The sequence below is a fragment of the Lycium barbarum genome, chromosome 11 (genome assembly GCF_019175385.1).
Source record: "Lycium barbarum isolate Lr01 chromosome 11, ASM1917538v2, whole genome shotgun sequence".
NCBI lineage: Eukaryota > Viridiplantae > Streptophyta > Magnoliopsida > Solanales > Solanaceae > Lycium > Lycium barbarum.
In genome coordinates this window covers 2,416,111-2,439,652 of record NC_083347.1, presented here as the reverse complement: position 1 = coordinate 2,439,652, position 23,542 = coordinate 2,416,111, and the positions used below count along the sequence as shown (strand labels likewise).

The following is a 23,542-nucleotide window of genomic DNA, read 5'->3' as shown; positions in this document are numbered from 1 at the left end:
TGATACGGATTAAAGGAAAGACGTCAATTAGTCGGACAATTCTAGAATGATTAGCAGAAAATTTAACTCTTCGAAGAATAGTACACCTCTGGCATTTTAATATTGAGATCTTCAGAGAGCTGGTCAATCGAGGTGTTTGCATCAACATCGTATATTCCCTCAGCCCGCATGACAATATAGCCAGTTTTTTTCTGGATTTCCTCCTGTCACACAACAAGAATAGATATATAAACAGATATTCTTCCCCATTTCTAGAATACATAGGTCACCTATCATAACAACACCTAAATATCATTGCTAGTACAGTATCGGGGTTACAATTCATTTACTCTTCAAAAATATTTACTATTTGGAAAGAGGAACTCAGAAGTCTTACTTTTGAATCATTTTCGTCAAAGATTTCACCAACAATTTCCTCGACCACATCTTCAAGGGTTACAATCTGTTTCATAGGAGAGATAAAGAAAGATAATGTGAAGAAGACATTATTTTGGACAATTAAATAATAGATACACAGTGGATAAGAAATTTTGATAGAATTAACAAAGCGCTACAACCAAGAAACAGAAGAGATAAGAGAGAATACTTACTCCAATGGTTCCTCCATATTCATTAAGAACAACAGCCATGTGCACTTTTCTGATCCGGAACTCTCTAAGAAGGTTCCACACGGACATAGAATCTGCATTTTTACAAGATTATTGTTTGCCTCCTTGGGTAATATATTGTGTACAAAGAAAACAAGAGCACGATGTATGCAATTTAATTTATAAGCATGAAGTATTTTTAAATTACCGGGAACAAAGTACGCAGGTTTATGTGCCATATCTCCCACAATAGAACTTTCCAGCATTTCTCCCTTCAAAATCAAAGAGAATTTTCTGCAAACTATGAGATTTATGTGTACAATTAGAAATAATACCACTACAATTTTGAAAGAGGCTGGCTGAAGTTGTAGATACTAGACCTTTTGTACATAATCTAGGAGATCCATAGCATATGCAATGCCAACGATATTATCTATACGTTGCTCAAAAACAGGCACCCTGAAAATTCATGGATAAACTCTTTTAGCACCTTTTGAAGGAAACTTCTTTTCTATGCAAAAAGAAAAAAGAAGTAATGATAAGTCTAATAGACCTGGAGTACTGATGTGTCACCCACAAACTATTGAAATCAACTAATGTTGCACTGGCATCGATTGCAACAACATCAACAAGAGGTGTCATTACCTCTCTGACATGAGTATCTTTTATCTCCAACACATTTTCAATCATATCCTGCAAGAGGAGAGAGAAATTAAGGGGTCGTTTGGTTTAAGTTTTGGGAGATATAATTTTCACATAAAAACCAGCATAAGTCTACACAATGTTTGGTTGAGATTTCAGGAGATTTAGTTTCCACTTAAAAATCAACATTAGTTAATACAACATTTGGTTGCTCCTTTAATTGTTTTCCTCATAAATAATACCTGCATAAGTTATGTGGGAATCAATGTATTATTTTTGTGAGATAGAATGTGGAATACGAATACGGGTTATTAAACGGAATAAAAGGCTAAAATGACAGTAGTAAGACAATATTTATTTTGTTTAAAAAGTAAATACATATTTTAAATTATACACTGCATTAATATGTAATATATCAAAATAAACATTCAACAAGAAATAATCCCTGCATTACTAATCCATGCATTACAATCCCTACATAACTAATCCCTGCATTACTTATCCCTTCATAACTTGTTTTTAAACCAAACAAAGCTTGATACTTGTGTCTGCGAAATTCTGAAGATTGCATTCCCGCAGTTGCCTCTAAAAAGAATGAGAATTAATTTTTCGAAAGGAAAGGCGATAAACTGATTGTACTACAAAATACTAAATCTTACTAACCGATTAGTCAGTTACAAAAGCCACCTACTTAGCATGGAAATCAACAAATTCAAGGATATTCGGACAAGTATGTTCAATCATCCTCTGTACTTAGTCCCCTATGAAACGCACCTTGTATGGACTTAAAGAGGGTGTTTTGGTGTTAAAAGCTGCTCAAATCAACTTTTAAGCACTTTTTGGCTTATTTTAGTGTTTAGTAAGGACCAGAACTGCTTAATAGCCAAGTGCTTTTAAGCTCCACAAAAAAAAAAAAAATCAAAAGCCATAAGTTAGGGATACCGAATTCATGATACAAAAGTGGTAGCTGTGTTTCAAACCCCAAATTCATTTTTTGGCCAAGGGAAACAAAGTTGTAAAAGGTTGAAGATACTCATTGAGGCAAAATCTAACCAAGCCCTCCTCCTCCAGAAAAGACAAGCCAAGACACAAAGCACAGGCTTTCGCACCATGCATAGAGCAAATGTAACATTTGAGGGCATGACTAAGGTGACGCATAGAAGGAAAACAAGATGAAAAAAAAAATTCCCCAATGTAACGACCCGTTTGGTCGTTATAGTGCTTTTGACCCATTTATCCCGGTTGACTCTTCCCCGAGCCCGGTTAGTATGATTTTGACCCGCGGGGATGGGTGACACAATTCCCGAGGTAATCGGGCAAGTTTTATTGTGACTTATAGGAATTAGAACCTTAAAGTGAAAAAAAACCGTTGACCAATATTTGACTTTTGAGTAAACAGACCTTTTTCAGAAATCTGTTGATTCCGTAAGGTCAGGAGGGTCAATTATGACTTGGTAGGTTATTCAGTTCGGTTCCCGAGACACTCGGGGGCGTTTTGGGCTTTGGGTTGGAAAGTTGGTTTTCTTGGCCATTGTGGGTTGACCCAGTCAATTAGACCTCTGATGGGAATTCTGAGACCATTAGTGAGTCTGTAGCGGGTTTTTATGTATGTGTGCATATCCGTTTTGTATTTGGGAGGTCTCGGCTGATTGTCGGGATTTGGGGGGAACTTGGTGGAAAACTAGAAATTACTGGTTTCTGATGTCTCGCCCCAGCAAAGCTGGGTGCGCCCCAGCGGACTCGCCTCAGCGAGGCTTGGTCCACCGGCGCGGAAGTTGTGGATTCTATAGAAATCCGCCCCAGCAGATGGTATTCTGCTGAGGCGAATCCGCGGCGGCGGGACTTCTTCCGCTGGAGTGGAAGACGCTATTCCAGATTCATTAAATGCCTAAGTTAAACCCTTCATTTCCCATTCCCAAAAATTATTTCTCCACAGTGTCTCAAGGGCGATTGAAGTGTTTCTGAGTGGATTCTTCTTAGGGTAAGTCTCTTCCAGCTTGTTATCCATTATTTACCTTTCCAAAGTTTGAAGCTATGGTGGAAATCCAGAAAGCTAGTTGAAGAAGATATGTCTCAACCTTAATTTTGTTATTTGAATTTTAGGCTTCAAACGTGAGATTGATTGATGAATTTGTCTAATCTAAGCATGGAATTGCATTAATTGGTAACCAATAGGCTTGAATCTTCCATTTGAGTTAAGAAATTGAATAAGGAAAAGCTAGGGTTTATGCCTAATTTGGGGTTTTTGCCTTGAACGATGAAATTGATTAATACTTGAGCTAAATTAGCAATTGGAGAGTAGAATTGAACTGTAGAACGTTGGGTTACCAACTCCATCTTTAATTCCATCTTTGAAATGCCCGTTTTACCCTTGTGGGCCCGATTTCCCTCTTTTCCTTAGTTGATTTTGATTCAAACGAATGTATAGCAATATGGGTATCGTTATTCCCCGTTTCTAACTTAGATTTCGATAATGACTAGACTATGAGTATTCAGAGGCTCTTCGGAAGGGCAAGGCTCACATTTGAGGGTTCGTGGCACCAGTTCGGCATCGGCATCGACGTAGGTTACAACTTACCTTTCATTTAGACTCCAATTAGTAAGGCAAATGTAGAAGTTAGATATTGACGGTGAAAGCATGCTAGGCCTTTGGGTATGGAGTTGGGATGGAATTCTATTAGGTTGGTTGTTGTTGATTGTGGGCTTGTCGCCTTGTTGTTATGGTTGGGCTTGTTGCCTTGTTGTTGTGATTGGGCTTGTCACCTTATTTGCTATGTTGTGACATGCTTATGTATTCATCTCTCTTTATAATGGCGCTTATCATCAAAAGAGGAAGAATTATGACATTAGGCTTGAATTTGATGGGTGCTTATGATAAGACACGGATGAGATTCTTTTTACGATTTATTGTCGATTATGATATCGTGTATGGCATACATACTCATTTTCCCATGATACATTGATGTGAACATTATGACTTGGTACTGATGATGATAAGGGACAAAATGGAACATTTTGGTGACAAAAGACTTAATTGTGAGGTGTACTTGTGATAAGGCACGACTGAGATCTTGATTATGATTTACTGACGATAACGATATTGTTCAAGATTTGATACAACTTATGGTGTTTGTGATGTTCATAGCATATTCATTTGCATTGATTGCACTGATTCCTCTTCCTGCATTCGTACATTATGGAAATGGTTCGGAATTGATTGATGAAAGACTTATGGTAAATATGAAAGAAAATGTTTCAAAGCCCGATGGGAAATGGTTCCGGGAGATATGTTGTGAAATGATATGGTTCTCATACTCCGATGGGAAAGTGTTTCGGATGTAGTGAGAGGTACATGGACGCCATGGGTCCCCCGTGGGTCATGACTGGTGAGACATCGATATTCCGTCCGGAGCATGTGTGTATAGGTTTGAGGTATTTGGCCAATGCATTGCATTGCACATCATTACATTTCATCCCATATCATCATATGGCTCTTTTATTTATGATTTGGTATGGTTTGTTTGAATTGTTGTTGTGGTAAAGATCTGATTATTGACCGGACTAAATGGTGGATTAGTGACTGTACCTAGGTTCAGGACTTGGATTTGAGATTCTTGAGACTTGGCAGACTTGTGGTTTAGGAGCTTCACCTAGGCTTATGACGTGAACAATTGAGTTTCCGTGTGACTTCTGTGTGGGTGGAACTCCTTGATTATTGTGATGATATGATTCCTGAGTATACTTGATTGCTTATCTGCCTACTTGTTGATTTCTTTCTTCATATATGTGAACTAATTGTTGTCGGCCTATGATCCCTACCAGTACATAGTGTTTGTGTTGATGCTACCTTGTTGCCCCCTTTTCTGGGTGCAGAGTTTGCTACAGGTTACCCTCCAAGCCCTTGAGAGTGTTTTCCCTGAGGCTGTGCTATCTAAGTTTCCAGGGTGAGCTATGTTTCCGATCTGCTACCTGAAAGACTCTTCACTTTTAGATATTTGTCCCTTGTTATTATTCAGATATTGATACTTAGTAGCTCTTGTACTGCGACTTGACCAGATTCCTTGGTAGTTGTTGTACTTCCGCACTTATATAATTTTACGTGATATTGAGACTGCTTGGTATTTCTATTTTCTTCCGCAAGTTCATTTTGAATGTTGATTAAGGAAAGGGTTCGCCCGCGAGGAGGGTTAGTGTGGGTGCCCGCTCGACCCACAAATTGGGTCGTGACAGCCAATTTCTTTTTCAAGGTTTGATGTTGTGTTTGTTTAATAGTTTTTTCCAAACAAACATCATAGCGTAACAACTCTTCATCACTGTTCAGTCCTATACTTCGTTGTCTCTAAAGGCAGTAAAATAAAATGATACACTTGTAAGTTGCTCCATTGACTTCCAAGTTCCAACTATGTAACCATGAATCTACAATATTAGCATGCAAGATAAGAACAGAATACAGATAGTGCTAAAATAGTGCTCATCCAAATAGACATGAACTCACCTGCTCTTCCTCCTCAATTGCGCCACTTAACTCCGCCCCACGAAGCATCAACTTCAATTCATCCTCAGTGACCAATGGTTCACTAGAACACCAAAATGAATATAAAAACTAATGACACAATTTAAAGTTTTGGGCAAAAATGGGAATGACGTAAAATGATGTAGAATCAATGCTGGATTTCTTAGATGGGCTAGAGCGGTTTACCAAATAAGATGTGCATGTGAACTTACCATATTCAGTATTACATAAAACACTAGAAATAGCAAAGAAGAGCATGTTCAGTAAATACAGCTCACAAAAATATAAAATTACGACATACATATTCCACCTGAAAAAATATTAGAAAAGATTTTGACTTATGATCACCATACCTACTGCCTTTCAAGCGGAGGAGTTTTAGCATTCCCATTGATAGATATGTCACAACTCTTCCAACTGGATATAGTATCAAGGAAAGCCATGCAACTGGCCTAACCTAGAGGCATTTCAAATCAGATTCCATCTAAAGATGTTTCGAGCATGATCAGCTAATCCATTAATAATTTTTGGTTCCAACCAAGGGTTCAACTTACCACAAACCTAGCAACTTCTGTGGCATTGTGAACCGCAATGCTTTTTGGAGTAATTTCCGTTAGTAGAAGGATCGCGACCTTGCAGAATAGAAAGAAAAAAGGTAGTTAGGTTCGCAAAACAAGCAGAATATTGCATTGGCATTTGATACAAGTCAAAAAAGGCCACAAGAGTGGTCTGAGTTCATTCAATTTCCAGTTAGGATTTTTAGAGCTTTTATCACAGGAGCAAATTAGAACTTTTAAACAAGTCAATGGATGAAATCAGACTACTTTGAGTTTTTTTTTTTTTTTTTTTTTTTTTTTTTTTTTTTTTTTTGAGAAAGGTAACAATAGACTCATTTCAGAATTAGACTTTGCATCTGTCTTGAACCCATCAAGCACATGCTTATTGCCTAAACAGATAAGGAAAACATATGTGTATGGAAAAACCCAACATTAAGAATAAGGGAGAATAACACTTTTGGTCCCTCAACTATTGGTAAATTCTGATTTTGGTCCTTGAAATATATGACTTGGCACATCTAACCTTCAATTAATTAAAATATGTGCTATTGGTCCCTTTATATAGGAAATATGTCATATTTGGACTAGATTTAGATGTATATTATCCTCAAATAAGTAACACTACAAATTTAATATAACACATGGATAATTAAACGGTCGAACAGTTAATAATTCTGAAATTTTGTGAATTAATAAGCAACGGGATCAAAAGTGCACATTTCTGTCAGATTTTACAAGGACTAAAATCAGAATAGATCAATAACTAAGGAACCAAAAGTCCAATTAACCCTAAGAATAAAGTAGATGGAACATGACATACCGTCATAACTCCCGTTGCTGCACTCACACCAGCTTCACCAAATACGGCAGTTGCAGCCTCAGTAACTAATGCTGTAGCTGCAATATTGACAACGCTGCACACACAAACCAAATCTAAAATAAGGAATAATCTTCAATTACAAGTGGAGAAAACAATATTAAGTCATGATTACAACATTAAATGAGCAGTACGTTGTTCCAATGAGTATAGTTGTAAGGAATCGAGTAACATCACTCCTCAACATTTTGAAGACTCCTTCATTGTCAGATTCTTTTTCAGCTAACTCTCGTACCTAACATTTATAAGCAGAAACAACTAATTGCATTAATAGGCAAGTAAAATGGATATGCAAACAGTGAAAGAAAAAGCTCCACCTTTTTAAATGATAGAGAAGAAAGAAAAGTATCCTGAAGGCAGAGTACTAGAAAGAAAAAGCTTTCTCATGCACCTAGTCAATTTTCTGTATGAAAGCTTAGAAGTTGCTTAAAACAAAAGTGAATACTCAGCGGTTTGGCAGTAGTTAAGTCCATGTAAAAGCTAACCAAAGTCTATTTTTACTCTTTTATGCCCTTATAATCTCAAAATTCAGTGGCAGGTATCCCGTGGAACTAGTTGAGGTGCACACAAGTTGGCCTGGGCACCATGGTTATCCCAAAAAAAATCTCAAAACTCAGAAACAGCAACTGCGAGCATAACCCCTCTAGAATGCTTTGTATTACATTTGACCTTCCTCATACACAATGCTTCGCACTAGTTCACATTTCTACCAACTAGTGGCAAAGTGTTATTTTAATCTAAGTTGCTCGGACTCTCCAAAATGGCTGCCGCATCCGTGTCGGATCCTCCAAAAATGCACTACTTTTGGAGGATCCGACACGTACCCGTCGACATTTTTGAAGAGTCCGAGTAACATAGATTTTAATTTCAAGGAGCATTATTTTAGAGTGCTATGTTTTATATTAATGGACAGCCATGAAGCTTTCTTTCATACGTTTAGACTGGTATTTCTTACTTCTATTTTTTTTTTTTTTTGGGTCAAGTCAAGAGTTTCATTAATAATGCACCACGAAGGAGTTGTGTACATCTAGACTGTTTTAATCTATTCTCTCGTATTTTGTTATTTATCAGCACTAGTTCTTTATTCTTTTTAAGCTAACCTGCTTCATTTTGCAACAACATCATATAACCTTGTACAACTGAGAGAAGCATAATCATTTCTAGCCTATTTGACCAAGCTTCCAAAATCTACTTATTTTGGGAAGTGCTTTTTGTCCGAAGTCGAAAAGTACTTTTAGAGAGTAGCAGTTTTTGTTTGTCTAATTCATTTGAAGTTAACCTTTGCCAATATTAGAGCAATACTTTGTGCATAGTCAATCTTCCAAAAGCAAAGCTACTTGTTTTAGTTTTTTGAAAAACATCTTCTGCTACTACTTAAAAAAACATATTTTTTCCCTAAAAGCTTGGCCTAACACCTCAACTTTCTCAATTAAGTGCTTTTTCAAAAGTAAAAAGAACACTTTTAGCTTCCCAAAAGCTTGAGTATTCAATATACTAGGATTAATACAAAAAGCTTTTGTTTGTTAAACCAAACCAAGGAACATATATGTAACAGCAGCTAGAAACCCAATGCCACTCTTAAAAGGGGGATCTTTACACAAATAGCCGGCCGAATTCACTGTTTACTTTTCCTAACCGGTATACATAGATTATACACATATTATACATGAATTACACATCTATTATACATATTTAAGCAGTTGGGTGTGCGGCTATTTAGATAAATTCTTCTTAATTCTATTGAATAACACAAATGCATAAGCAAAGTAGGTACCTTCCACGGCCAAAGCGTAGTTATTGATGTCTCAGCCATTGAGAAAAATGCAGAGAGACTAAGAAGTGCTGCAAGAACTAAACCTTGTTCTTTAAACATCTTAAGAACCTGCAAAACTGTAGGCCAATAACTCCTTAAAAGAGCCAAACCCTGTTCTAAAACTCCATTTCCCACATTTAAAACCTCTTCAACAGCAAGCACTCTTTGACACCCAATTCCAAAAACCCCACATATTGCAGCAACCAAAATCAACCCCCTTTTTAGCACAGAATGTACTTCTAAAGATGAATCTTGAACATTCTGAAACACCCCATTTATACCATTTCTACTAAAATTACACCTGGAATTGTAAAAAAGATTGAATTTTGAAGCAACCCCACATATTGCAGCAACTAAAATCAACCTTTTTTTAAGCAAAAAATGCACAAATGGTAATTTTAAACTTGACCCAAATGAATCTTGAGTATTTTGAAACTCCCCATTTGGTTCTTGAACAGATAGACAACAAATCCTAGTACTAAAATTACACTTGGGATTGTAATAAAGATTGAAATTTGAAGCAACCCCACATGAGTAATGAAGGTTTTTGGGAGATAATTTAATGGGGATTCTTAATTGACGAGTATATATGCCTGCATATGAACGTTTATTATAAGTAGTGATAAATGAAGATGGATTAAAAACACCAGCATTCATTTTAACTGTAAAATTAACAGAGCAAAATAATTTGTGGGTTTTTGGAGAATTGAGGTTTTTGTGGAGTTTGAAAAGATGAAATTGGTTTCATTTTGTTCTCGTGTACGAGCTCACCTGCCAATGAATTTTCATTTGTTTATTTTAGGCTACATTTCGAATAAACAAGCTTACTACGCTACTTTAAGCAAGTTGCAGGTTATGAAATGACTGGTTTAGCCATCATAGGACTGGTAATTCTCTGTATACCATAGGCAGCTCCCTGTTTGCTGTGAATATTCCTTTATTTTTATTTGCTTCCTTATAAATTTAAGGTCAACATTATATTTTGGAAAAAGGGTCAAAAATATCCCCTCTATTTTGGAGAAAAGGTTAAAAATATCCCTCATTACAAATTTAGGTCAAAATACTCATTCCATCATTAAAGTTTTTAAATATACTCATGTCTTAACGGAAATTCCCAACATAATTAAACTCGACCCAACTAAATAAAAACCCATATGGGTTACCCGCTCCTGTGCCTAGTGACTCTAGACGTAGTACTCGGGAACAAGTTGATAGCATATGGATTTTTTTATTTAGTTGGGTCGGGTTTAAATGGAGCAGGTCTAAAAATGAAATCGGGTTATGTTGGGAATTTCCGTTAAGACGAGGGTATATTTGAAAATTTTACTGACGGGAGGGGTATTTTTTATCCAAATTTGTATTAGAGGATATATTTAGCTCTTTTTCCAACGTAGAGGGGGCATTTTTAACCATTTTCCCTTATATTTTATTATTCCCTCCGTCACAATTTATATGATATTTTTTATTTTTTAAGAGCTAATTTGACTAAACTTTGAAGGTAAATTGTATTAGACTAACTCAGTATTTTAAGAGTAAATTTATATATTTGAAAAGTAGTTGTATAAGCTACAGCTTTTCTCATATCAATTTGGTGAAAAAATACATCTTAAAATGTTGGTCAAAATTCATACAGTTGGAATCTCAGGAAGCAGAAAGCATCACATAAATTCGAACAGAGGTAGTATAATTTTTAAACATCTCTTTCATATTTTTTAACTTTAATTTTATGGTAATTTTTACTTGGTCACTATTGGTACAAAAATTCTACATGTAATCTAGATAGAAGAATAAAAAAAAGGCAGCGGGTGCACTAAGCTCCCGCTATGCGCTGGGTCCAGAAAAGGACTGGACCATAAGTATCTATTGCATGCAGTCTTACCTTACATTTCTGCAAGAGGATATTTTGACTCGTGCCTAGTACATCATGCTATTTTATTAACGTGATAAAAATAATATAAATTTTGAGCTCATAAATATTTTTCTCATTTTATGTTATATTCTATCTCTATTACAAAAAGATAGGAAGTCTTTTTGTTCACTATGGATAATGATACATTAACAACTAGTCTTAAGATCAATGAATTTTTCTTTGATACAAAATTATGAGAAAAGCACCAAAAAGAGTCAAAATACAAAAGATGGTTAAAATATTATACATATTGTAAATATATTATTGGTGGATGTCCACCAAGTAAAAGTGGCTACCAAGTTTATATATTAGATGTCACTATGTAAAAGTGGCCACCAAGTTTATAGATTAATGCTTGGATATCAAGACTATCTTGGAGAGCAAGATTATTTCTCAGTCATCAAAATTTTTGGCCACTGGGTTTCCTCCTATACTTTGCCATCAAGGATGTTGAGTCACCAAAAATCTTGGCCACTACGTGTCCTCTAATTACTTGGCCATCTAGGATTTTTACTTCTATAAATATGAGGCCATATGTTTTGTAACATATAACATAAGCAATACACAATCTTACTCTCTCTATATATTTCTCCCGTGTATTTATTTTATAGTCTTTATTTTATAACAATACATATATTCATTTGATATAACCAGTAGTGACTAGTGAGTAGTTGTCTCACTTTTTTTTCCCACCTAGTGCTTGGAATTCGTCGCATCGAGGAGTTACCTCGTCTCTCACCCTAACCGCTAATTAGGGATAAATTGTGAATGAAAATCAACCCACTTGAGAGTCGTCAAAGGAGTTTATTGTAAACGTGTGTCATTTAGCTTGTATAGAAAAGTTCCACACTCGTAATTTCACTTTCAATTCTACACAAAAAGGTTACTTCTTTTATCCCGAAAGAGCAAAATCCGTGCACTCTTAACTAACTAATCACTTGACTCAACATACATTCAAATTATTGTAAACACAGGTTACGTAGAAATCTTCCACATCAAAAAGTCTTAACAAAAACAAATGCCACTTCACAATCAATAATTCAATATTGCACCTATGGATTAACTTTCCCTGCCATAAATTGATGCAGTTTCCCTCAAGCCACGGGCATGAGCTGCATTTCGCATGTTCTTGTTCAAGCTATGTCACTTAGTTTTCATCATCATCATCATCGTTGTGTTAACATGATTAACGAAGATTAGTGTTGAAGTCTCATGTGTCTGAAAGGTTCTCAAAACTTGAATTTGATCTCATACTATACTCAGCCACGAGCTTGGCAAATAACGAGGATTCGTTCTCTAACAACCTGCCTGGAGTGTCATATTCAGCAATGAGCCCTGCAAGTATAGGGGAAAAAAGAAGAAGTAAATACCAAGAATTTCCACCTCCGTTTGCTCCAAAAATGCAAATGTTAATTCTTACCATGTTCTAATAGCAGGACCATGTCACTATCAAGCACGGACGTAATCCTATGAGCAATAGTTATAACCGTGGAATCAGTAAAATGTAGTCTTAGAGTTTGCTGAATTAGATTATCAGTTGCAGTGTCGACAGATGCTGTAGCCTCGTCTAGGACAAGGACTTTGCTTTTTTTGAGTAGCACACGGCCAAGACAGACCAGCTGCCTTTGGCCAACGCTCCAGTTTTCTCCATTCTCGGATACTGCGGCAATCCAAAAGAATATAAATATCACAGCTTTAAAAATGAAAATCATCGGAACATCATGCGGTTCTAACCTGTAGAATATAATTTGCCGTCCTTCTTCCTAACTTCATCTCCTAGCTGACACTTGTCAAGCGCCTGAAGCATAAAATTAAATAAAGTTTCTCAATAAATAAAAGTTTTCATTTTCATTTTCATATGTGAAATAAATATTCTAGAAATAGGCAAGACCAAGTTGTTACCTCCCAAATTTGTTCATCTGAATGCTCTTCAAGTGGATCTAGGTTGCTGCGTACAGTCCCCTCAAACATAGTTGGATCCTGTGGAATTATACTCAATCTAGACCGTAGATCGTGCAGACCAATTGAGGAAATGTTGGTACCATCTATTTTTATTTGTCCAGCAACAGGATCAACTATGCGGAAGAGGGTCTGTATTAGAGTCGATTTACCACTACCTGTCCGACCAACAATTCCAGTCTTCTTCCCACCAAAGAAAGTGCATGTAAGGCCTCGCAACACGAGAGGCATGTGAGGAGCATATCGGACCTATAAAGTTTTCAGATATATTATCAAACACATACAACAAATTAACAATAAAACCAGAGAATAACTCAATTTACCTGAAGATTGCTAAAATCAACCTCTCCACAAGATGGCCAATTAGGATCTGGTCTGTTAGACTCTATGATAAGAGGAGGTTCACTTGGAAGAGCAGTATACTGAAGTATTCTTTCAACAGAAATAATTTTATTTTCCATCATACAAAGATTCCATACAACCCAAGCTTGAAGTACGTTCAGATTAAGTCCGTATGTAACAGCTAAGCCAGCAACACCTGTAAAGCAGAAACAAGGAGAAAATACGTGTGAGATGTACTCTTTAGAACGAGGGATAATTGCACTTTGGTCCCTCCATGAATTCCGGTTTTGGTCCTTGTAATATTTTGGTAAGCACATTTAACCTTCAACTAACTAAAATATGTGTTTTCGATCCCTTCATATAAGAAGTATGTGATATTTAGCATATTTTTAGAACTATATAACCCTCAAATATGGAGTAACAGAAAAAATTTAACATAATACATCAATAATAGAATGGTTTAGCACTTAATTTGTGAACATCCATAGTGTGAGGGATCAAAAGTGCACACATCAATTAAGTGAAACATGCAGAAATCACAAGGACTAAAGTTAGAATTTATCGATATCTGAGGGGCTAAAAGTGCTAAAATCCCTTAGAACTATTTAACCAATTTCAAGGAAGGAAAACCTGATGAAGATAGAGTACTTACTCGGATCAATTGTTCCAACAGGAAGAGATATCAAGAAAATCAGGGAGAAAGCAAAAGTGATGAGAGATAACATATCCAAACGCATGCAAAGCCACTCCATCGCAGCAGCTGTGTGAAACTTAGGCCGAGAATAATTGTCTATCAATTTCATACTTGCATACTGGAATCTAGATTCCTGATCGAAACTTCTAATTGTGCTTGATCCTGAAATTGTCTCGGCAAAGTGCTGTATTATTGGAGCTTTGCATGTTCCGTTTAGACGTGCCAGTTCTCGTGCCGAAGGTATGTAATATTGCTGCAATTAAACAAAACCCTTCCACCACTTAAATATAATTCATGTTTATAAACGTCGCTAAAGTTATAAATTCAATTTGTGAAAGAGCATAAAGGAAACGAAAAAAGGCAAAATAGCAACCTCCAACCAGATGCAAATTGCAATGACCGGAATAAAGACAATGAAGACCTGCCATGCGACTTGTGACATTACTGCAATAATGCCTATAAGCTGTATTATTGTGAAGGCAAATGATCCAACTTGAAACGGAATGTTCAGATCAATAGCACTTTGATCTGTCGATGCCTGTTGTCATACCAAAGCACATTTCAGCAAATTTCGAAGTTACGTGCTAGGTAATTTTAAATAATATTCATTGGTCATGTAAAGAAAGATTGACATTAATAAGCAAGAAGGGATAAGTAAAGAAATGTAATCATTGACTTACTCTATTTAGAATCCGCCCACTGGGTGTCGCATCGAAGAATGACATTGGAGCACGGAAAATGCAAAGATGCATTTTATGGAAAAGCAATGAGGCTGTCTTATATCCAGCGGTAACAAGAAGCATGGATCTAGCGAAGATGCACAAAGCACTTACAATTCCTAAAGCAACATATACGATGATGAGAGTAGAACCACCAACAGGAGGTGGGTCACTCTTCGAGACGGGGGTTGCCCAAGCCATCCAATAATTGCTTCCAATTTGAAGGATCTGGAAACCAGTTTGTGCCAACAGTACAACTGGCACAAGAGCACCTCCATATGCAGTTGTTATATATTTCCAGTAAACTGAAATACCGACACTGCCCTTCTCTCTTTCTTCCTCCTGAACAATTTGTCCCTTTGGTCCAACAATATCATCAACTTTACCATTTTGGCCATCTGAAGCCGCCTTATTATCCTGCACATTTGTACTATCACCAATCATTCCACTACTTTCCTCACTCTTCCTCAATGCTTCTCCCTTAACTGTGTCAATTGCTGTTAAAGCGTCTTGGTGAGCACCCACAAGTTCCATGAAATCACTACCTAATTTGAGAAGATCGTTGTATTTCCCAGCTTGACTGATCTTTCCATCTTTCATGACCTGAAGAGAAATATCATATCAAATGAGGTAAGTCTATGAACATTAAACAAACACTAATTAGTTGAGGAACTAAAAGGAAAGAGTACCAAGATCAAATCCGCAGCAGGCAAAAACTCCACTTGATGAGTAACATATAAAACTGTTTTTGAATTCAATAGCCCCATTATACATTCCTGCAATTAAACGATAGGTCAATCAAGGGTTTCAGCCATGGTTCATACATATCTTCAGAGAGCAAAGGCTAAAATGCATCAAGTGCGAAATTAAAGCATATGAAAGAACTTACATTGAAGAGATGGGTTCCGGTATGAGCATCCACAGCACTGAACGGATCATCGAACAGGTAAACATCAGCATCCTGGTACAGAGCACGCGCAATCTGTATTCTCTGCTTCTGTCCACCGCTCAAATTTATGCCTCTCTCACCTATGACTGTTTGATCACCAAACGAAAGAATTTCCAGGTCTTTCTTTAAGGAGCACGCTTCAAGAACTTTATCATACTTCTCCCTCTGCATCTCTTTACCAAATAATATGTTCTCCTCTATCTTTCCACTCTGTATCCAGGGTGATTGCGCAACGTAAGCTTTCGTTCCACCGAGTTTAATATTCCCTGATAACTTCGGCATCTCCCCTAAAATGCTAGAGAGTAAGCTTGATTTTCCTGAACCAACAGTACCACAAACGGCAACTCTCATGCCATTAAGCACTTTAAGATTTACATCCTTCAGAAGTGGAGTGGAGGAGGACGGGTCCCACGCGAAGTTCCCATCAACAATCTCAACTGCTATATCAGAGCTACCTTTCGGAAGCTTCTCGATGACATCAGGCTGCAAGTCATCAAGAGAAAGGAAAGACGCAATACGATCAAGAGAAACTTTGGTTTGAGCAATCATTGAAATCGTATCCGGGAGATTGTAGATTGGCTCTTGAAGAATTCTAAATGTCGCGAGTGCAGACAATATCTTCCCGGATTCAAGCGGGATTCCCATAAGCATTGCAGCACCGAAAGTCGTCACGGAAATAAATGTAGGAGAAACCCAAAAGACAAAAGTAGTCATAGCTGATGTGTACAAATACTTCTTCAACCATCCCGCCTCGGTACTTCTGAGGTCTAAAATCCTAGACAAAAACTTCATCTCCCAAGCTTGAAGTTTAAGTATTCTCATATTCCTTAAGACTTCAGATGTAGCCTTCATTCTTTTATCTTTCGATTCCATGAGTTTCTCTTGAAACTTCTCCTGCAAACTTCCTAAAGGAATGTTTAGCAACATTACTAGTATTGAAGCAACAAACGCCGCAATTGCAGCAAGGCCGAGATTTTTATAGAGTATCACTAAGGCAAGACCGACTTCTATTATCACCATCCAGGGATCATGCATATACCAACCGAAATCACCAATCCTCTCTGCATCAACTGTCATAAAATTGATAATCTCTCCACTAGTGTGGCTTTGCTTCGACTGACAAGAAAGGGTTAAACCTTTATTGTAGATTTTAGCAACCAGTGCTGCCCGTGCCCGATAACCTCCCTGTTGCACCTTAAAAAACCAATGCCTTTGTGATAAACACTCTATCAACTTTGCAACAAAGAATGCAGCGACCAAGACATAACCTTCATTATCAAAGTCTCGTTTTCCGTTTAGATACTGAACTAAGGTATCGATGAGGTACGGGCCAACGTAAGAAGCCAAAGAGTAAATCAGCACGAAGAATGCTGATAACACTATTTCCTTCCACGCGGTGAAAATCAAAGCCTTCACCAGCATAAGGGTAGTCACACGGTTACAATCGCCGCGGGCCCCACCTACGGATTCTAGTTTTTCTCTAAAAACTGGAAAAGTCCCTCTAACACTATCATTAACATCAAGCTGAGGAACATCCTCAAGGTCTAATGTTTTCTTGTAGCCAACAGAAATAAGGGGACCCATCCAAGAGAAAGTAAAGAGACTAAAAATGTTAGCATTGGCATAAGGAGTCACAGTTTGATCCCCAGTAGACTTTTTTGAGTCTATACCATTCAATAGAGGTTCCTCAAGCATATTTTCCTCACTTTCTTTTTTAACAATAAACCCCACAAAGCAGAAAAATAAACCCATAATAGTGAAAACAACATCAGATACCCAAAATTGAGTTGGCAAAGATTGGTGCTTTTTGCCATAAACAAGGTCTATAACTAGGCAACAACAAGAAACAGAAAAGAAAATCCCCCACCAAACTCTTAAAACAAAAGGGTATCTGTTTTCACCTGAATTAATCAACTGTGTGTGCAAGAAAACAGATATAGACGACCAAGCTAGAAACTTTAATGCAAAATCTGAAAGGGTTATAATTTTTTCATCTGACCAACCAGTTGTATACCAATAAAAATGAGTTAACAAACATAACAAAAAACTAAAGATGGCAAGACCTATTGAACAAAACAAGGTTGGTTTATAGTACATGAACCTAACATTCCTCCTAGTACTATGTTTGTTGCCAACATTATTATCCTTCCTTATTTTTTTCCAAACCCATAATCCAAGAATTACAAGGAATAATCCTAGGTGAAAAGAACAACTAATGACTCGTAAGAAAATTGGGTTTAAGATGGATTTATCAACACCCACATACCTCAAAGACATGCCCTTAAACATATTTGCAAATTCCATGATTTTTTTTTTTTTTTGAAGTTTTGAAGTTTTGGAGGTTCCAGGTTAAGTTTTTAAGGGACACGTTTAGTTTTCTTTGAAAGTTGTGTCTCCTGATATGTATTATGGGCTGTGTAGCTTATGAGTCCTTATGGGACAGGTATATATACTGGTTTGTTTTTGGATTTTGATTTTAAAAAATTCCCACTTTGATTTGATTGATTAATTATTGTGTGCGTTTGTGGGAAAAGAAAAAAAGGTGATGGAAAATAGGAAGAAAGAGAGACAAGTCAAAGTTGTGTTTGCTTTGGTTGAGGATTTACGTGGTGGCCAAGGCTAGAGTGAGACAAGTGGGAAGAAGAAAATACAAGTCTTCCTTTTTTGTTTTATTTGCTGAATTTTCGAGGGACATTGACTCGATTAATTCAGGTTCGTGTCACACGTCCTATATGGTCACAACATTTAACTGGGTGGGTTATGTTGCAAGTTGGGTGGGTTTTTTTGCTGAATGATCGAGTTAAATAAGGGGTTAAATTTTATTTTGACTAAATTTAATTTGTGAGAATAAATATCCACGTTGGCACCTCGTGGGATAATAAAGGTGGAGACATGGGAACTAACGGTGCATGAGCAAATATGACCCTAGAGTTGAATGGGAAGGACAAATCTATCAAAATGTATAAAATAATTTAAATATAGCTCTTTTTTGAGATTACAAGGGTAAATATGACCCTTTTTTGCTACTCCCTCCGGATCAAATAAAGTGTTCTCTTAGCCTTTTTTTCTTGGGTAAAAAAAGTGTTCACTTATCAAATCAAGAAAGAATTAATTTTGGTTTTCCAGATTTGCCCCTATTAAGTGTTATATGATCAAATCTCAATGCTTATTTAATTAGAAATAATTTATAAATTACTTATTTTTGTGAGTTAGTATTTTTTTAAAGAGTGTGCAAATAACTAAATGGACTCTTTCTTTTTTATCCGGAGGGAGTATAATATATCGAGTAAAATCTTACCTTCACCCGAAAGGGGAAAAAAGTAAAGGAAAGTAAAAAAAAAAAAAGGGGGCCAGGGGATTTCGCAGGAATCACGGCTGCACATTGGAGATACATAGAGCCGTCAAAATGGTCTTAGCACTTGAGGCCAGCCCAGCCTAGCCCTCTATAAAGGTAGGATTGGGCTAAGATTATTTAAGCCCGTTTAAACTGAGGCTTATGACTAAGAATTCTAACTTATGACTTTTGGCTTATTGTTATTTTTTTGGTTTACAAACAAATGCTTAAATGTACTTTTTTATTTTACCCAAACATTACAAAAGTGCTTAAAAGCTATTTCGGCTTAAAAACACCTAAAATAAGTCAATCCAAACAGGCTCTTAATGTGTTTTTCTTTTGTCCATACAAGTGAATTAATTCAACAAGGACCAGCAATATCATAGTGCAGTCTTGCAGCCACAACTTTTCTGCTCACATTTCTTTTTATCCTTGACGCTTTGAGCTAGTGGAAAGATGAGGTCCTAACCTAAGTATTTTAAAAGTCTTATAAGGATAAGACAGCCTTAACTAGTATGATATTATTAAATTCCCAAAAATATGAACAGTTTTGTGAAATAGTCAAAATTTTATAAATTATTTAATTTTCAAAATAATCTAATTTATGGACAATGAGTTACTACTTTGTAAGTCCCGTTTGCTTTTCAGATTAAGATGTTTGAATTTAAATGCAGTGATAATTCGTTGTTACTTTGATGGTGAACTGAGGTGATGGTTGTACGATGAAGTCTAGAAATAATAGCTTGCGGCGAAGGGGATTGTTGATGGTGGTTGGCAGAAATGGTAATGGCGGTTGAGTAATTGAGGGTGGAGAATTAGCGGTGGTTGGTTACGGCGAGTAATGGTAGAGGTGATTGATGGTTATTAATAGTGGATGGTACTGGTCAGTTGTGCAATCAAAATTGATAGGTATTTAATAGTGGTAACTAATATAGTGGTTATGCATGTAGCATATGACAAAAAAAGTCACGGCGGAAAAAAAAAACGCAAAATCACTAAATTTTTTCAAATTTTGCACAAAATTTGAATAATTTAACGTATTAACATCAAATAGCTTGAGACTCAAAAATAATGATAAAATAAAACAAAAAAACACACAGGTGTAATCCCACAGATTAATGAATCAGGGAGGAATCTTCCCAATGGGCATTGCTCAGCGCCTTTGAAACATTGAAACTACTATTGCTCACTTTTTTGGTACACAACTGCTTTTTATTCTGCTTTTTCTTAATCCTATGTGTTTTAAAACATCTTATAGTACTTATAATTTCATTCTCATAATTATAATGTACGTCCTTATTATCATGCGATATTAGAAATTCAATGTTTCGATCAGTTCAAATTTTCGCACCATATCGAACTTAATAAAGAGAGAAGTGCTCTCTATAAATATATATATTCTTTCATATGAGTAGTTATTTATTTTCTGTCGAACACGAGTTATAAATAACCAACCAGAATTATAGCTACCAACAATATTTTAAACTTCTTACTTCATCACATTGCGGATTGACAAAAACAAGGAGGCCTGATCAAGAAAAAATTTCGTTCGTGATTAATTTGTATCAGTACTTTATTATCTTGTGGTTGTTACTACGTACATTTCCATAATTGTTGTGTTTATGCTTTATTTGAGCCGAAGATTTATTGGAAACAATTTCTCTACTTGTACAAGATAGAGCTACCCTTTCTAGAGCCCCACTTATAATATTACACTGAATATATTATTGTTGTTGATTAATTTATACTACTATTAATTTTTCTTGACGATCAAGTAAATTACAACATAAAGATTAGTGAGAGGGCGTGTGGGGTTGGACATTGCGGCCCACGGCCAAACCAGTGAAGTGGCCCCCTATTGCCTCAATAATTTTAAAAAGTAAGGTAGTTTTTTCATCAAAACTCAAAATCAAAGTGAACAATTATAACCAAAAACTTTGTCTACATATAAAAAAGGAGCATCTTGGTGAATATCCGACAAATGAAAGTGAAATGATCGGCCTAGTGCAAAAATGACGATGCACCAACAAAACAAAAAAAGTCCATGCGTGTTTGACTAGTGTGGCTATAAATTTAAGGAAATCAATAGTATATGATGCATTCTTTTTCTTTTTATCAATTTCGATACCATGTGATCAAATTAATTTAGATTCATGTCGCATAAAATTTTATTAAAAATGCAAAAAAGAAAAGAGAAAAAAAAAAGGATCCAGAAGTTTTTCCAGTGAGATAGTCATATAGAGTGAAGAGTGGTCAGTTGAGCATCCTTTATGGAAAAATTATGTATTTTCTGTCTTAATTAAAACACTTCTTTTTGTTTCTCCGAAAAAGAATGACACATTTCTACATTTAGTTCAACTAATTTAACTTTAAGCTCTTCACTTTGCGATTTAGGTAATTGATTATTTCCAATTACGTAAATCAATAGTTCAAACCGCACTCAAAGGTAGGGCAGAAACAATGGTATCTCCAATTATTATCTCCAATTATGACCCCTCTGGGATGTAAAATATATCACAAATATTTATGGCTTGCTTAGACTACAAGTTTCAAAAGTCTTCCGTCCATTCTTAAATTTTGTGCCTAGTTAAACACCATCACATAAATTGAGATAGAGAAAGCTCTGAGTAGATAGAAAATTATAATATCGGTCAATTTTTTTTTAATTATTTTTTTGCATATATTAAATCTTGAATACTCTTAACGAAATTTATAATTTCGCGAATGAGTTTTTCCATTTCTATGATTCGAATCCCGAGACTTTAAAGTGTGATAATTTGTTATAACAACATAATGAAATATACAAATAGTGTAAAATTCTTCAATCTATGAAATCCTAGTTGTTTATTTAACTCTACATATGCAACATATAATGATGCCCCTGATTTTCTCCTTGAAAAATGACATTTTCAGATCATGTGAACAAGCATCTTGTTAACGGGAGTGGAAAAGTCAGCATTGGGATGTGAGTGTCGACCAAGAAATGAATTAACTCTTATTTTATCCCTTTCTTCTGAAGATACTAGACGGTCTATGCCCGTGCGCAACACTTTAGATTATAATATATCTCTGTATGTGTAGTTGTGTTTAGATAGTGATAATATATATATATATATACTATGTTCAAAATATGATTAATATAACATTATAGTTTGTGCTTCGTATTTAAAACTTTATTATATTAGTGTTTGCTACGAATACAAAATGGGCAAAAATTTATTAATATTTTTTAAAAGAGAAGACTTGTTTAAAAGGAAACTATTTTCCTCTCTTTGAGATAAAACGATAGCAATATTTAAGCATCAGTTGATACTTTCAATTTTAATTCGATTAATTTAAAGATGTAAAATACTTATTATTTTTTTATCAAATTTTGATTTGGATAATTCTAATTCAAATTATTCAATTAATTTTACATGTTTAAAACGAAACAAAGTAGAAATTGATTTTCTATTTAAACGAAGAAATACTATTTTAAAATTTTTGATAAATATTCTCGGTTTAGCTCATTTTAGTTGTCATGTTGTCTTTTGCATGATTATTTAAGAAAACGTCGATTAGAATTATAATTTGACTAATTTACCTTATTCATTATTTGATCTCCATTTGATTATTTTTTTTACGACATGAATCTCTTTTCACATTTATTAGAGTAACAATAAAAATGAAAAAGTAATTAAATTCTATCTTATTTTAAAATATAAATATTTTAAGTATATTTATTTTAGTAAACAGAACAAATAAATGAAATGGCGGAATAGCAAACCATACAATTTTCTTTCTTTTTTTATATTAGCCTGAGATCTAATCTAAATATTAAACTGTTGTATTTGCTCCCACTAATAATGGATTGATACGCATGTGGCAATGAATCCATCATTATTGACTTAATGGGATACTTTGGAAATTACATGAATATTGTTTGGTTTTTTAATATGGAGTGCACTTTTCATTTTGGACATTATTAATTTGCACTATTTTTATGCATATATATATGTACTATGTTCAAAACACGATTAATATAACATTGTAGTTTGTACTCCGTATCTAAAACTTTAGTATATTAGTGTTTACTACGAATACAAAGTCTGCACTTTTTTTTTTTTAATATGGGGCTCACTTTTTTTGTTTTGTTTTTGATATTGCTTGATTTTGTTAATATGGGGTGCACTTTTTTTACAGTGAGTTTGGAGATAGTGGATTCCACTTTTTATATTTTTTTATATTGCTTAATATGTTTAGTATGAGGTCCACCCTTTATGGGGTGCACTTTTTGTTTTTTTTGGATATTATTAATTTGTACTATTTTTATGCATATAATATATATATATATACATATACATATACTATATTCAAAACACGATTAATATAACATTGTAGTTTGTGCTCCGTATCTAAAACTTTATTATATTAGTGTTTGCTACGAATACGAAGCCAACACTTTTTTTTAACATTATATTTTTTTTAATATGGGGTTCACTTTTTTTTTTCTTTTGATATTGCTTGATTTTGATAATATAGGGTCCACTTTTTTTTCCCATGAGTTTGGAGATGGTGAATTTCATTTTTTTTCTTTTTTTTTATTGCTCAGTGTTATTTAGTATGGGGCTCACTTTTTTTTTTAAGGGACAACGGACGACGAAGCAT

The 23,542-nt window shown here is 35.3% G+C and overlaps 2 protein-coding genes across 4 annotated transcripts in view; both read right to left on the bottom strand.

The window, feature by feature from the left end:
* The window catches only part of LOC132617115 (putative DUF21 domain-containing protein At3g13070, chloroplastic), a 56,198-nt gene extending 46,385 nt beyond the window's left edge, over positions 1 to 9,813 (bottom strand). For 2 of the 3 annotated variants that reach the window (XR_009573600.1, XM_060332022.1), the window contains exons 1-9: positions 8,951 to 9,813; positions 7,311 to 7,411; positions 7,120 to 7,213; positions 6,297 to 6,374; positions 6,096 to 6,199; positions 5,725 to 5,806; positions 1,141 to 1,280; positions 968 to 1,046; positions 796 to 859 (exon numbers count right to left, since the gene is read on the bottom strand). Coding sequence is in view for 2 of the 3 variants with exons in the window: in XM_060332022.1 (XP_060188005.1) it covers positions 796 to 859; positions 968 to 1,046; positions 1,141 to 1,280; positions 5,725 to 5,806; positions 6,096 to 6,199; positions 6,297 to 6,374; positions 7,120 to 7,213; positions 7,311 to 7,411; positions 8,951 to 9,646 (1,438 nt within the window). In the remaining variant the exon portion in view is untranslated. Of the gene's footprint in view, positions 1 to 86; positions 204 to 376; positions 443 to 590; positions 683 to 795; positions 860 to 967; positions 1,047 to 1,140; positions 1,281 to 5,724; positions 5,807 to 6,095; positions 6,200 to 6,296; positions 6,375 to 7,119; positions 7,214 to 7,310; positions 7,412 to 8,950 lie in introns of all 3 variants that reach the window. The other variant, XM_060332021.1, reaches the window with a different exon arrangement.
* Positions 9,814 to 11,682: 1,869 nt separating this feature from the next.
* On the bottom strand, positions 11,683 to 18,082 carry LOC132619127 (ABC transporter C family member 3-like). The gene is made up of 10 exons (XM_060334084.1): positions 15,502 to 18,082; positions 15,302 to 15,388; positions 14,574 to 15,215; positions 14,267 to 14,431; positions 13,852 to 14,146; positions 13,181 to 13,395; positions 12,801 to 13,106; positions 12,633 to 12,696; positions 12,319 to 12,558; positions 11,683 to 12,233 (listed from the first exon to the last, which is right to left on the bottom strand). The coding sequence occupies exons 1-10, from the start codon at positions 17,863 to 17,865 to the stop codon at positions 12,109 to 12,111; spliced, it is 4,503 nt and encodes a 1,500-aa protein (XP_060190067.1). The 5' UTR covers positions 17,866 to 18,082; the 3' UTR covers positions 11,683 to 12,108.
* Between the last annotated feature and the right edge of the window lie 5,460 nt (positions 18,083 to 23,542).

Excerpts from the sequence above, each read along its gene's own strand:
- LOC132619127 (XM_060334084.1), bottom strand. The coding sequence starts at position 17,865 with ATGGAATTTGCAAATATGTTTAAGGGCATGTCTTTGAGGTATGTGGGT. Across the intron at positions 14,432-14,573 it reads GTGGGCGGATTCTAAATAGA|GCATCGACAGATCAAAGTGC; the intron begins GTAAGTCAATGA and ends GTATGACAACAG. Across the intron at positions 12,234-12,318 it reads GGTCCTGCTATTAGAACATG|GGCTCATTGCTGAATATGAC; the intron begins GTAAGAATTAAC and ends CTATACTTGCAG.